This window comes from Rutilus rutilus (assembly GCF_951802725.1).
Source record: "Rutilus rutilus genome assembly, chromosome: 16".
Lineage (NCBI taxonomy): Eukaryota > Metazoa > Chordata > Actinopteri > Cypriniformes > Leuciscidae > Rutilus > Rutilus rutilus.
The window spans coordinates 27,991,690-28,008,050 of record NC_140224.1 but is presented as its reverse complement, the minus strand read 5'-3'; the positions used below and the strand labels follow the sequence as shown (position 1 = coordinate 28,008,050).

The 16,361-nt window shown below is 37.4% G+C and overlaps 1 protein-coding gene across 1 annotated transcript in view; it reads right to left on the bottom strand.

Annotated features, from left to right (window-relative positions):
* ankfn1a (ankyrin repeat and fibronectin type III domain containing 1a) overlaps positions 1-16,361 on the bottom strand; it is an 89,735-nt gene that overhangs the window by 39,693 nt on the left and 33,681 nt on the right. Inside the window, exons 8-10 of the mRNA XM_084434037.1 lie at positions 4,516-4,644; positions 2,508-2,700; positions 1,275-1,485 (exon numbers count right to left, since the gene is read on the bottom strand). Of these exons, the coding sequence (XP_084290163.1) occupies positions 1,275-1,485; positions 2,508-2,700; positions 4,516-4,644 (533 nt within the window). The remainder of the gene's footprint in view (positions 1-1,274; positions 1,486-2,507; positions 2,701-4,515; positions 4,645-16,361) is intronic.

Sequence of the window (16,361 nt, the reverse complement as noted above, 5' to 3'; positions counted from 1 at the left end):
GTTTGTGGTACGGCCTCCGGGGCGATGACCCCTTCCGACCTCATCTCTGGTTCGGGCTCGTACATTGTGGCAGGCCGGTCCCCACAGTCTGCGGTGAGCACTAACGTCTCCGTTCAGTCGCTCGCTGGTGGTGGATGGCTGGTCTCTGGCTGTGTGTTCGGAGTGGGGCTGGTAACGTTGTCATCCTCAGCGGGGCCAACGGTGTAAGCTGAACCGCAGTTCACCAACACCCATTCGATGAACTTGGCAAATGATCCTAGAGGACCCACACCGGGCAGGCGAGCCTTTGTGCGCTAGTTCAAACTGGTCAAATAGAAAGCGCACAGGAAGCAGTCTGGAATCCACATGTGTGGCCTCGAGGCTCCAAGCAAAGCAGCAGCACAGCAGGTGAATCCATGTTGATCGGTTCAGTCCATTCTGTTACGTAACGTGGTATATAAAAACTCTCAAGACGAAGAATAATTCCAGGAGACAGATTTGAATCACAAATACTCAGGAAACAGGATAAACCCAGGAGAAAACCACACTACTACAAACGAGAACTTAAGAGACTAAAGGAGAACTGAGGGCTTATAAGCATGGACCAAACAAAGAGAAGTAATGAGTTAGTTAATTGGACAACAGGTGAACTGAATAAGGCTAACAAGGGAACAAACTAGAAAGTAGGTCAGAGGACAAGACAGACAGGCAAAACAAATCATAATCGTTACAACTAATATAGGATATATACAGTATACAAACACATTATATATACTATATATATATATATATATATACAGTGTTCAAAGTTCAAATGTTCAAAGTTAAAAAAGAGGAGGAGCTTGCACACATAATAGTAAATAGTTGAAGATTTCGTACAAAAAATAAAATTAATTAGAGACCAAAATGCAAATACAAAACCTTTTCGTCATCAGTGTCGTTTTATATTTACATATGTAGACATATAATGTTGGGACCGAACCTCAAGAATAACAAGTTATATAAATATAAATAATAAATTCTCTATAAATATTACACTAATGAAGTGCTAGCATTTTCAGATGTTTTGTTTTCATCAAAATGTGTGGTGAGGACAATACCTGCACTAACTTTGGCATTTTGGCATTTACCATGTCACATTTTTGTAAAGGACTAGATTAATTAACAGATCCAACTTGAAACTTGAAGAATCGTTTAATGCCTCCTTAATAAGGAAACACTTCAGACACAAGAAGCTATTTAGACCGAGGGAATTGGCTGTTTAAAGCTTGTCATTGGTAAATATGGATACTCACAGTGAGGGCTCTCCTTCCCTCCAGCTTTGAGCAACAGCTTGGCTATGGGAACGTTGTTGGTCATGATGGAGATGTCCAGAGGTGTCAGGCCTTCACTGTTAGGGGTGTTGAGGTCCAGTTCATCAGCTGTGTACTGAAACAGCAGGATCTGCACAGCATCCAGGTCCTGCTGTTCAACAGCCTCGAACAGAGCCTCACTGCTCTGAACGTTCTGTGAGGAGAAAGCGACAGCAAGTACTTTTACATTGTTACAAAAAAATTCCATTTCAAATAAATGCTGTTCTTTTTAACTTTCTATTCGTCAAATAATCATGAAAAACTGTATCATGGCTTCGACAAAATATTAAGCAGCACAGCTGTTTTCAACATTATTAATAATAATATGGAATGTTTCTTGAGCACCAAATCAGCATATTGCTGGCGATCTATCATTTGACACTGAATTTGCTTTTACAAATAGATTTCGAATTCTCCCGTCTGTCTCTTAGTCAATTAAACAGACTGATTAGGATACTCAAACAAAAGTTTTTTTGCAATGCACTACATAGCCGTGTTTATGGTTTTCAGGAAAATCAAGCTATGTTTCTGCATACTACTGTTAACTAAATTTTCGCCTACAATCAGCACAGACAACATAAAACGAGAGCACGGATTGTCTGTTTAACTGCTCATGGGTTTGACCTACAACCTTTCCATTACCAGCACAGATCTGTAACCAGGCATCCACCAGAGGGTGGACACAGAAATGTCTAGTTCCTTAAAGAATGCAGTAGAGGTCAAAAATTAAATGGGGATTGTTTAAGCAAATATTAGGCAAAAACAACACATTATAATAATAAGAGCTTCTCCTCTTTAGTTGTGAGTTTGATCCATGTGTGAAAACATACAGAGGGCAGCAAGGGTGAGGGATGTAATCGGGCACTTGAGTTAACAAGATGATTGCTAGATCTAGCTGTATATAATCAGTGACATTTGTGGAAGTTCTGAGAGCACGGCACGACGCTGACGGTCTCACGAGCACCCGAAATGTCATTCCACCTCAAAACACGTCATGTGTAAGGTCAAGTGAATGTTAACATCAATTTATTCTACATTATATAAATGTAAATGTCGGCTAATGTTAGCTTTTTACTTCAAAACAAATTTTAATTATTGATAATACGCATTCGGGTTCTTTAAGCTGAATGTTATTTGCAATTTTTTGATTTATTTTTTTTCATCCAAAATACTCACAGATACTTTGCGGATACGGTCGGATCGGCCAAAAAAGTAGGCATCTTCGAAGGAGGAGTGGCTTCCTTTGAACTTCTCCGAGAGGTTGCGGTAGAGACGCTTGGCAGCGCTGGGGGAGGCGGGACCCGCCCCCTTCTTATTCTGCGTCAGCTGCAGGTTCTGCATCTGTTGTGTCATAGTAATGGAGAAGTTCCTGTGGAGTCGAGAAGGGAAAGAGAACAGACAAAACACTTTTAGGTGTGATGCCTGTTGCATCAGTGTTGTTAAGAGTCTGCACTCGAAATAAATTCTTAGCATGTGTTTCGGTATGTCATTTATGACTAATATCTGAGTCAGTGGTGCTTCAGGGACAGATGGCCACTGGATAGTCATTAATGCTTCAGCTCAAGCAAAAGCTACCTGCAAAATAACTGCATACTGATGCACAGGTATTTTATTTTTAAAAGAAAAAGGCAAATATGTAACATCTAAATGAACCTTTCTGATATCTGCACTCGTTCAAAAGTTTGGGGTCAGACCCTGTACGTGTTTAAAAAAAAAAATTATTATTATTTTTCATTAAGAAAGGATGCATTAAATTGATTAAAAGTGGCAGACATTGATAATGTTACAAAATAATTTCAAATGCTGTTCTTTTGAACTTTCTATTAACCAAAGATTTCCAAAAAATGTATCACAGTTTCTACAAAAATATTAATCAGCAAAACTGTTTTCAACATTGACAAACATAAGAAATGTTTTTTGAGCAGCAAATCAGCATATTAGAATGATTTCTGAAGGATCGTGTGAAACTGAAGACTGGCTGCTATTATTAAAACAGATTATTTTAAATTGTAATAATATTTCACAGCATAAGAGACTTCACAGGCACAAATTGCATCCGTTCAAAAAAAAAAAAAAAAAAAAAAAAAAAAAAAATCTGAGAGCTTAATTTCAAGCCATTAATAGTCAACGTCAAAACTGATAGCGCTTAAACCGTTGCAGACAATTTTATTAAAAATGATAGCCAGACTGTCTCTCACTCCACATCAACATGGTCTAGTTGTCAAGGATATCCTCAATGTTCTTATAGTACAATGAAATCCTGCAGGAAATCAGTTAATTCTGAGCCAAGAATAACAATAAACCCAGACAATGAATTTATAGTAGCTGTTGAGAGTTTCCTAATTTAAAAAACACACACACCTTAAAAAAGCACAGCATAGGTAATAGTTGTTTTGATGCATCAAAAAAAGGACACAAATATTTGTGAAAGAATATTATTTAGACTGTTCTGAAGAATTTTTGATCTGAATCTGTAATCACAGACGAGTAGCACCTTCATCACTCATCAATCTCTCCATGACGTGCAAAAACAATTCATATAAATGCCTGAAAAAATATCTGTTCCATTAGTCAAAGCATCTGGCACGAGTGCACACTGTCTGAACATGCTAAGGGCATGAGTGCACAAACATTTTCTTGACATGTGAAAACAAATATGAGAACTCTTCCCTTTCAACATCTTCATTCTTCCAAAAAAGCAAACATCAAAATTGTCCCTAATTGACATTCTCCTTAAAAGCTGTGGAACCGTAGGGGATCTAATGTGGTATTTCTCATCCCAGCGGTCTATAATCCTGTCAGACATGACATTAAGGCAGTGTCCTGTTTTTTTTTTCTTCCTTGTGCACAGTTTTGAGCGTGCAAACACCCACTCATAGCACTAATAATAATGCACTCTGCAGTGCTAGAGTGAAGCCTCTGACACCAGTGAGTAATTGAGCGAGCAAAGTGAGTGGTCAAATCGGAGCGGTGCTCCAAAGTTGAGCCTTGAATCCAATTAAGCCATTAAAAAAAGGGAAAAGGCAGCTGCCACTATGACTGAGGAACACCTGTGGGAAACAGCAGGGGGGTGATGGATAATATTAGCAACACTGGAGAGGGGAATCGTACTGTGAGTACACTTGGAGTGAGTGACTGCAGACGGACGAGAGTACAGCGAGAGCGAAAGAGATGCTGAACTCACCTGTCCAGACTCTGGGAGCTCCCCGGAGAGCCTGAGAGGAGAAAGAGGGGTCTGAAATCCTTAATCAACGCAGCATCGCTCTGCCTCTGGTTGAGTCTCTGAGCCAGCCGGGAGATCCTACTCTCAGATCTGATGAGAGAAAGTCCAGTGAGATGTGGGAAAGAGTCGGTTTCAGGGCACGGGAAGAGGGAAAAGATCAAAACAGACACCCCTGCTCTGGAGTTGCCCGGAGTACCAGGTGTTCACCGGAGCGCTCCTCTTCACGCGCATCTCGCCGCGGTGTTGGCAGGCTAATGTGCGGTGAGAGGAAAGAGGAGAGGAGATGGAGGGGGGGAGGGAGAAAGAGAGAAAGGGAGGTGGAGAGAGGGGCATTCTGCAGGCGCTAGGATGAGCGACACAGACAACAAAAGCACACAGGCGTTTAAAGCGAGATTCCACTGAGCATGCCCAAAGCACACTGTGCAAGAGATGGGGATGGGGATGGGGATGGGGGGTAGAAAGACCTGTTGTTCTTTTCTCATAATCACTCCAGTTGTTTCATTCTCCCTCTTATCAGCAGAAACAGGCATCTAATCCCTCAACACAACAGTATTTTTTAAAAACAGCACAGGAGGGCTGTTTCAAAAGGTGGGCAGCGTAATTATTAAGATTATGTTTCTGCCTCTCGGTGCATTTGTTATTGAGCTCAACTAGCCACCACAGAGTTTTTCATCAGATTCTTGAAAAAAAAGAAAGATGGATCCACAGGTCATAGACCCCCACATCCAAACCGAGCCGACTACCTAGACTGCATTTAAATGTATTATAAAATCTTGAAATAATCATAGAAATATAAAAAAATGAAAAACATGAATCAGTTACAAATATAAATTATGAATATTATATTTAATATAATTAAATTATAATTCAGATCTTTACATTGGCTCCCAGTTACATTTAGGATTGATTTTAAAGTATTAATACTGGTATATAAATCACTCAATGGCCTAGGACCTCAATACATTGCAGATATGCTCACTAAATATAAACCTAACAGATCACTCAGATCATTAGCATCACATCAGCTAGAAATACCAAGGGTTCACTCTAAGCATGGTGAGTCCGCTTTTAGCTACTATACCAGACGTAGCTGGAACCACCTTCTAGAGGAGATCAGATGTGCTCCTACAGTAGTCACATTCAAATCCAGACTCCAAACACATCTGTTTATCTGTGCATTTACTGAATGAGTGCTGTCCCAATGTACGTCCGACTGATTACACTGTATTTTACTTTGCATCCTCCTTTTTATTCTAAACTGAACTCAGATGGGTGCGGTTTTTAGTGTGCGGACTGATGAGGCAGTGAACCCGAGGTTATCCCGTGAGTCAGTCCTAGAGCTCCTCCTGTCCGATTTTAGGGAAAAATCGGGTCTATTGGAGACGTCCAATAGATTTGTTTATCTCTTTTAATTTCTTTTATAACTGTTTTAATTTTGAATTCCTTTATGTAAAGCACTTTGAATTGCCATAGTGTGTGAAATGTGCTATATAAATAAACTTGCCTTGCCTTGCCTTAATATTACATTTATTAACAATATAATTATAACAGCCAGTTATATAACTATTAACAGTTATAAATGCACTTTCACTCTTAATTTCAGAAAAAGCATTAAAAAAAAGGTGATGGAAAAAGGTGAATTGCAAATGGTTGAAACATGACGGTAACGGCATTTAAAGCCACTGAATATATGCCAACATTAAACACAGCTTCAATTAAATAAATGTTACTTATAGAAATTATAAATACTTTAGTATTTAATTTCATATTGTTTAATATCAAAATTATAAAAATGTTCATTTTATTAGTAACACTTTACAATAAGGTCTCATTTGTTAACATTAATGTATTAAGTAACATGAACTAACAACGAGCAATACATTTGTTACGGTATTTAATAATCTTTGTTAATGTTAAAATCCAGCTGTTAATTGTTTGTTCATGTCAGTTGATTAACAAATACAACATTTGATTTTAATAATGAAATTAACATGAACTAAGATTAATAAATGCTGTAGAAGTATTGTTCATTCTTAGGTTATGTTAAATAAAGTAGTTAACTAATGAAACCTTATTGTAATGTGTTGCCATTTTATTTACCTCTTATATAATTATAGCATATATTTACTAAAAATACTAACAGGTAGAATGTTCCAAATCAGCCACTTATGAGGTTCCTTAAGTTCCTATGTAGGCAGCAATGAGGCAGCTCAATAGGTTTTGGAACAGAGCCAATAAACATGAATCACAAATCTGATTAAAACTTAGTTGTGGCTAGTCGAAGTCTTCATGCGCCCAGAGGGAAAAATACATAACTTAACTGGAGCATATTCAAACTAGAAGATGTCCTAGTTTCCCCTTGTTGTCTATGTTGTTATAATAATGATCAGAATGGGAAAAAAAAAATTGTTTGTCTATGTATTTGTGAAGACCCTTAAAGCAATATTGAGAATGAGTGCTCAATCACTGCATGTAATGCTTTTAATCCATTAATACTGACTTAATAGCTGGAATGCTTGACTGTGTGTTTAGTGCCCTAGTGCACAAAAGCATGTCCTGATTTTTATTGTCTCCTACGGCCAACGGAAAATTACAGTTCCATTAACTGGCGGAGGTTTTTTCAAAGTGTTTTAGAAGTAATATTACCTTTTAAAGATGAAATTTGAATTAAACTACAAAAAAAAAACCCACACAAAAAAACAAGTTTTACTGTGAGAGGATGTGCTCAATTCATTATAATTCTAGTCTACGTTTACAGTCGTGACATGGTGTGAAATAGACCCCTTGGGAGAAAGGAATATTATACTAATATGGCTTATTATCTCTCCACCTACTTGCATATTAGTGAATGCTTTAATTTCTCAGAGAATAGCTCAGACCATTTGTTTCTCATGCAAAATGGTTACTGAACACAGAAGTGCTAATGGCCATAGTTGTAGAAGTACGCTGGTGACGAATCCAATTGTTGCGGGATGTTGTTACCCAACCGTTCCAGCTGGAGATAAAGACAAGTTTGAGGAAAGAAGAGGGGATGATTCATGACCACATGGACTGAAAGCTAAGTGACAGACAAAACAGTGTAACCACACAAATGCAGTCCTGTGTTAATTCTAAGAAGAGAAAGAGACCTCAAAGAATATATGGAGATACATGTTGCATTTCATAAAGTTAAAGAAAACAGAACAAACAGAAATTCTTTCCAGGATCTTATTGAAAACATATAATATTTTTATAATTCAGTGCTTGCCAAACACAAATTACTTCCTTTTTTTACTTTTAACGAAAAAACCCCAGATATCTTTACTGTATTCACTGTAAAAAAAGAAAAGTTGACTTAACTTAAAATTATAAGGCAACTTGCTGCACAGATTTTTTGAGTTGACTCAACTAATAGAGTTTACTCAACTAGAAATGTTATAGTTGAGTCAACTCAACTATAGAGATGTTTTAGTTGAGTCAACTCAAAAAAATCTGTGCAGCAAGTTGCCTTATAATTTTAAGTTAAGTCAACTTTTCTTTTTTTACAGTGTTGTTTGTCAGCTCTGTTACTGTAAATTCTATTACATATACATAGTCAACATTATTATTCTACCTTGGTAACAGAGTTTGACAGTAACAGAATTGACCATTTTAAACTTTTTAGCCAAAAACTCAACTTGCTAGCATAAATGCTAAGAACACTAATGAAATCATGAATAAAAGACTTTTAAACAACCCACTGTGTGATCAGTGATACATTATGTTTTCCTTGTGATATTGTGGTAAAAATTTAGACGATTTACAAAATAACTATTGGTGTAAGAACTTTTTGAATTAAAATATTTTCTCAGAGAGACCACATAAACCTTTCAGTGCTTCAAATCTTATCAGTGAGGGAAAGTGGCATCATTTACTGTATCTTACATAGTTGTGGGAGATTATTCCACCAATTTAAAGGCGAAGTATAGTACGGTAACATAATTGACGCAAAATTTATGGACACACATTTTTATGACTATTTAGTGCTTTAATGAATAAAATAAATGAAATATTACCAAAAGTAAAATAAAATATTTTGATTACACAATGATACATAATAAAATAATACAGTGACTAATGATTTTCAGACCCTTTTTACAGAAAATATTATTATTGTCTGTAACATCTTGTGATCCATACAAATTATTAAAATAATTTTAAAAATATAACCATTTGAAAAAAGCTGAAAAAAATAACGACTCTGGACATCAAATGTACCGGCAATTATAGAATAACACATATGCCAACATAAAAAGTCAGCTTCAATTGATCATTATCTAACATAAAACGTGCGGCCACGGATGCTACAATTTACTGGGTTCCTCAACCTGTCTCTCAAAAACAGCTGATTCTTTTATTAGGTTGTGCTAATCGGAAACAAAAACAAAAAAAAGTTACCAAGTGCCTAGTAATGAATAACGTTAATATTTCATGCTCATTTTTAGATAAGAAATAAATTGAAATATTAATGAAATGCTGTGTCTGAAATGTCTCACTCGTTCACTATTCCCAATACATCAAATGCCACATGTGTAGTATATGAATAAATAAACAAATTAATAACCAAATTTGAACATTGATGTAAATATATGTACTCTTTTTGTAAATATATGAGAGATATATATATATATACGTCAATCTTTCTTTGAAACTATACATATTTTTGTTTACTTTTTTGTTTTATAAATGACTCAATTATACAACAAATCATTATTGGTATAAAACAGCATTATAGACTGTAGTTAATTTCCGGATGCTGTAAATAAAACAAAGATTATTGGAGTATGTTTTGCAAGAAAACACTATTTCAGTCTTAATATGAAGAGTTCAGATGCAAAAGCCTCTAAGTGCCATCTGAAATTTTCTTCTAGAATGATCCTTTTTATCAAGCTCGTATATTTAAGTTCAGTAATTTCACTTTAATGGCAATGAAAATTGCCTATTAATTGTCATTTAAGTGAAATTACAGAACTTAAATATACGAGCTTGATAAAAATGATTTTCAGATGGCACTTAGAGGCTTTTGTATCTGAACTCTTCATATACTCTGCTTTATACACACACATCACCTTAAATACCTGTAAAGCAAATAGCAATTTCAGACACACGCAGCTAAACAAATAAAACTGTTTCGCATGCAATACTCAAGTATATATGCTGAAATGACACCTGATATAGAGCACCAGGATAAGGAGTCGGCCTCTTTAAGAGGAAACTGCGTCAAAACAGTTCAAATGTAATGGCAAAAATTGTACAGAACATTTTCCATGAGGGAAGAACAAAGCTACATGTTTCCATAGCTGCAGCTTAAAAGCAAAGCTCTCATCGTCTTGCATGCGAGCAATCAGGGGACACAAGCTTAATAAGAACTGACACTAATTGTACAGCGAGACGTCCATGTCATCGGTTCCTATCAGTAAAAATCCTTGAAAGGGTATTAGGAAAAAACAATACAGCATCATTGTGGACCAACTCAGCCCATGGCTATCTCTGATAAGAAGTAAATAAATGAATTAATTAGTATTTCTTGAATGTTTACTACTTTTGTGCAGTGCTATTGCTTCCTGTGGCTTACAGGAATTCCTCCTTGCAACATTATGCTTTATAAACTCAATTTCTCATGTTTGGCAGCGTTGGGAAAAAGAAACAAATTTACAAAAGCAAGACAAATAACTCTGTCAACATGTAGTGGCTGCATTAAAAAAGGCTTAGTTTATTTCTAAAGTCAAGAGGAAGATAAAAGTAATACTAGAAAGAAACAATAAGGAAACCAGGACAGCTAGTAATAGTATATACGCACAGGTGTAGGATGACTAAAAATACAAAAGGAGGGTGTGAAAACAGGTAGAACCAGTGATATAGATGGAGGATATCAAAAGGAGATGAAACCGACACCTTTTTTCCTCTGTTTCTATTGCTTAAAGCAGAAACATCTTGATGAGCAATCATGGTATTTCACGTGAAGTTGTAGTTATCACAAAACCACTTCTAAACTCATGTCATCTCCAACCTGATCTAGTCATCTCGCATTACAGCTGCTTCCAGATAGTTCTTGACTCATGGAAAGACAAGAAACCTACTGAAGGGGGGCTGTGAGATGGGCGAGCACACAGCCAATCAGAAGACAGTAAACCAAGTCACGACGGCGTGAAAGAGCAAGCGTTCTCTTCTCAGCAGGCTTTTGTGTGCAGCTCCTCTCCGCAGCTCAAGGGTAAGTGTTCCATTCGCATGGCAGGCAAAACAAAGGCCACGACAACAGCTCTGAGACACACATCTCATCTGGGGCATGGGCTTGGAGGCTGGGTTTCTATTAGCATTTTGTTCAAAAACGAAAAAAAGAAAACTCAGTTTACTGCCAGTCAAATCCATGATAACATTCCCCGATTCCTCAGGCCAAGAGCATACCATATGTAGGATGGTGATTAGTTTTGAAACAGCTACTGCAATGAACAGAAAAAGTGGGAAGTGGATACTACTAGATAGAGCCAAAATCATGGTCCAGGAACTTGGAGTGGGAAGAATCAGAACTGGTTGTGAGATTTTATAAACAAATGATGTTCAATTGCAATGGATGTAATACGAATCAAATGTTTAGCTTGAATGCTTGAGTGCTTTAAATGAATAGTCAACCCAAAAATGAAAATTCACTCACCATTTCTCATCATTTCCTCACCCTCATGTTGTCCAAACCTGTTTGCATTTCTTTCTTTTGCTGCACATGAATGATATTAAAAGATAATTGGAAACCAAGCAATTAGGTTTGGAATGACATGAGAGTTAGTAAATGATGACGTATGACAGAATCATTTTTAGGTGAACTATCCCTTTAAGTAAGTTCAAATTAAAGTCGCCCACTAATTGGGCACTAGTTGACAAGCAGCACAATTTGCTAAAACTTAAGTTTATCAAACTGCAACTGTGATTTGTGTTTTTTTGCAAATGAATTTGTTAAGCTAAACTATTAGCACACGATTAAGGACTCAATCCTTTAGCAGTCAAGTGTCATATAAAGCTTACATAAACATTATAGAGATCTTTACATAACCCTCCTTAAACTCGAGTGTTACCTCTATGTGTGGGCAACATGGATTTCTGTGTCCCAGACTAGTGTGAGTCAACCTCATTCTGCATATAGACCGAAACTATAATCCAGAGCATTTTGTGTCAGTTGAAAGCACAACTTATCCTGAGAAAAACCTGGACTCCTTTTTTTTTTTGGTGGCACAAAATTCTGACATTAAAAGCAATATAGTGTCACTTTAAAGTCTCCTGTGTCTCTTCTGTATCCATCAATCAGTGAGAACTGAGCCAGAGAGTGTCTCGACTGACCGAGTATAAATCAAGCAGCTGACAACTGGTCCTGATGTTATCATTGCTCATAGGAAACCAATAGACGACCGTGACGTTCAAACTATTTTTGTCTGTGAAGCCATCTGCTGTTCTTTTTATAAGTTATACTTTTGGCCTTTTATGCCTTTATTGGACTGGACCGTTCAGACAGAAAAGCAAGGGCAGAGAGAGGGGAAACGGGATCGGCAAAGGACTTCGAGACAGAAATCGAACTCGGCTCATCAGAGGAGCAGTGACGCACCCGTGACGCAAAGCGTTCTAAACATCGAGTTGATTTTTTTTCTCATGTTTGGTCAAAATAAAGTTCAAAATAATGACAGACTTAAGGCTCAGTTCGAGATTGGTATTAAAGTCGGCATAACGCGGAAGTTGCGATAGTCTTTTCTTCCCTATCGTGTTGTATATGCAAGTGAAACGACTTCTCAAACAAGAAAAAAAGTAGGCCGGGACTTGATTTTGTAAGTCGGGAAATTATTTGATCTTTGCGTTGTCATTTGCTATTTGTGCGATCTCGTGAGTGACAGGTTGTCCCACCCTCACGCCGAAGAGAAGAGAAGAAAAGAGATGTTGTTGCAAGTGGGAGGAGAATTTTACAAGTGAATTTTTAACCGATGTGCACGGTTAATCATTTATGGTAAATACTGCAATATTCATGGTGACTTTAAATTCTGTCAGTATTTACTCGCTCTGATGTCATTTTTGAAAAACCAGTATGACTTTCTTTTCTCCATGGAACACAAGAAGAGTTCAAGCTGCTCTTGTCCGTGCAATGTAAGTGAATGGTGACCACAGCTGTCAAGCAAGATTTCCAGTGAATAATGACTTTTCAGTCTGTGGCTTCAGAAGTCTAGAAATATATTAAATAAGTTGCATGGACTACTTTATGAGGCTTTTATGGTGCTTTTTGGAGCTTGGCAGGCTGTAGTCCCTATTCACATTCATTTAATGGAAGAGAGCAGCTCAAACATTCTGCTAAACTACTACTTTTGCGATGGGGGGGGATTGGATTGAATCCAAAATTGGATTTGTGGAATCAACTATCACATAAATATCATAACTTGCACCCTTTTATGTATTTATTTCTGTAGCTATGTATTACACTACTACAACAGCTGCCATGCATAATGCACATGGTGGAATATTGCAACATCAGATAAACTAAAACTATCTTTCTAATAAAGTTTACATCATTTCAATTATTAAATTGGAAAAACAACAGATCACCACCACCACACTGTTGCAGTGCGTATCTCTGGAATGAAAGCCAAAGCACTCGATTATGTCTTCCTGAGGCTTAAACGCAGCTTCAATTGAGTTGATCTCCATGGCAACACTACTAGTGCCATATTTCTTAATGGATAGCATGGGCTCCACTGATTCAGACTGCAGGCAGCACGGTTTCTCACCAAGAGGGAAGCATTCAGAACAGTTTCCCTCAGCACATATTAGACGTGTACATGAAAACACACTCTTAGCCAAACAAACTGACAGGTTAGTGGCTTAAAAACCTCATAAGAGGCTCTTCTGGTTGTAGAAATGTATTGTTGTGTTGAGCTGAATACAATGCTCGACTGTAAAATATAAAACTGCATCAAAAGGACTGACAAACACCTTCCAGAGCTATTTCACACTGTGCATTAACACAGAGTGCAGTACAATTCAGGGCAATTTCTAGATATTATATATAGAACTCACTGCAAAAAATGTATTGAAGGTCGAGACCTTGGTATCATAATATCGTACCATTCATTTTGTCAACCTATGAAGTCAACATATTTGCGCTGTTTTTGCTCATAAATGGACTGCAACAGATAAATGAATGAATAAATACATTATCAAACATTAAATGTTGCAGATAGTTAAGTCAAGTTGAGATGTCACAAAGCAAACCTTCATAAAAGTCCATCTAAGACCAAAACAGCAAATTATGTATGTTATCTAATAATAGCGCATAAAATCTGGGATATTGGCTGCTTCTGAGTGATGGTGTCTATCCCTTAACAAACCCCCCATTGATTCATATAATGATTGGACAACCTATAGCCTAGAAACTAGCTCCTCTGTGCATTTTTATTGGATGAACAACTGCAGTTTGAATTACCAAGGATATCAGATTGATAAGAAGCACAAAGCATAACAGTTATCAACTTTTCCATGCTGGATAGATAACAAGTCCTTCTGATATCTTAGTTCTGAAGTGGGAACCCGCACAAACCAGAAATACAGTTTTTATTGCCTTGCAAAAAAAAAATATATATATATATATATATATATACAGTGGGTACGGAAAGTATTCAGACCCCCTTAAATTTTTCACTCTTTGTTATATTGCAGCCATTTGCTAAAATCATTTAAGTTCTTTTTTTTTTCTCATTATTGTACACACAGCACCCCATATGGACAGAAAAACACAGAATTGTTGACATTTTTGCACATTTATTAAAAAAGAGGTTTTTTTTAATACCTCAAATACCTTTGCTCAGTATTTAGTAGAAGCATCCTTTTGATCTAATACAGCCATGAGTCTTTTTGGGAAAGATGCAACAAGTTTTTCACACCTGGATTTGGGTATCCTCTGCCATTCCTCCTTGCAGATCCTCTCCAGTTCTGTCAGGTTGGATGGTAAACGTTGGTGGACAGCCATTTTCAGGTCTCTCCAGAGATCAGGGCTAAGTCAGGGCTAAGTCAGGGCTCTGGCTGGGCCATTCAAGAACAGTCACGGAGTTGTTGTGAAGCCACTCCTTTGTTATTTTAGCTGTGTGCTTAGGGTCATTGTCTTGTTGGAAGGTGAACCTTCGGCCCAGTCTGAGGTCCAGAGCACTCTGGAGAAGGTTTTCGTCCAGGATATCCCTGTACTTGGCCGCATTCATCTTTCCCTCGATTGCAACCAGTCCCTGCAGCTGAAAAACACCCCCACAGCATGATGCTGCCACCACCATGCTTCACTGTTGAGACTGTATTGGACAGGTGATGAGCAGTGCCTGGTTTTCTCCACACATACCGCTTAGAATTAAGGCCAAAAAGTTCTATTTTGGTCTCATCAGACCAGAGAATCTTATTTATCACCATCTTGGAGTCCTTCAGGTGTGCTTTCATGTGTCTTGCACTGAGGAGAGGCTTCCGTCAGGCCACTCTGCCATAAAGCCCCGACTGGTGGATGGCTGCAGTGATGGTTGACTTACTACAACTTTCTCCCATCTCCCGACAGCATCTCTGGAGCTCAGCCACAGTGATCTTTGGGTTCTTCTTTACCTCTCTCACCAAGGCTCTTCTCCCCCGATAGCTCAGTTTGGCCGGACGACCAGCTGTAGGAAGGGTCCTGGTCGTCCCAAACGTCTTCCATTTAAGGATTATGGAGGCCACTGTGCTCTTAGGAACCTTAAGTGCAGCAGACATTTTTTTGTAACCTTGGCCAGATCTGTGCCTTGCCACAATTCTGCTTCTTCTTCTTTGGTGTTTATTGGCGGTTGGCAAACCAATTTGTAGGTGCATTACCGCCACCGACTGGACTGGAGTGTGGACAGGATACATGCTTATAGGATTGACATAATGCGACATATAAATGAAAATTCATGAGGAAACAACAACAAAAAAAAAAAAACGTAAAAAAAACAACAAAAAAAACAGCCTAAATTCTTTTACTTAATTTCGTTTCTTTAATAAACTTAATAATACTATCATATATAGCTTTTTCCTTTAGTATACCTATTATAGAAAAATCTTTATGCTCAGCTTTAATTAGTGACTGAATGAAATTACGTCTTTCATTGTTGTATTTCCTGCAGTAAAGTATTACATGTTCAACTGTCTCTTGCTGACTACAGTGATTACATTCCCCTGTTGGGTGCTTGCCAATTTTAAACAATGTACTATTCAATCCTGTGTGACCTATTCTCAGACGGGTAATAATATTCTCTTCACTTCTGTTCCTGCTCTCTCTCCTCCCAGCACAAACTTGTTGTTGAATATTATATAAGTGTCTTCCTGTTTCAATACCATCCCAGTGTACCTGCCATATTGATTGTACATATTTCCTAATGAACACTTTAGCTTCTGCTTTACTTAATGGAACTTGTAAATCTATCTGCTTTAACTTTAAAGATTGTTTAGCCAAAATATCTACCTTCTCATTACCCACTACACCAACATGAGCAGGAACCCAAATAAATTGAATTGATATACCCATAAGCTTTATGTTATACAATTTATGGAATATTTCATTAATTATATCCATCCTAAAAGATGATCTGCCAGATTGTATGCTTTCCAGTGCCGAGTAGCTATCAGATGCAATAACTATGTTATTCATTTGCTTTTCTTCTGTCCACTGCAGGGCCATTAAAATTGCCAATAGTTCTGTAGCATAAACTGATAAATGGTCAGAAACTCTTTTCTTAATGTGAGAATCATTCATTGGAATATACACGGCTGCACCTGCA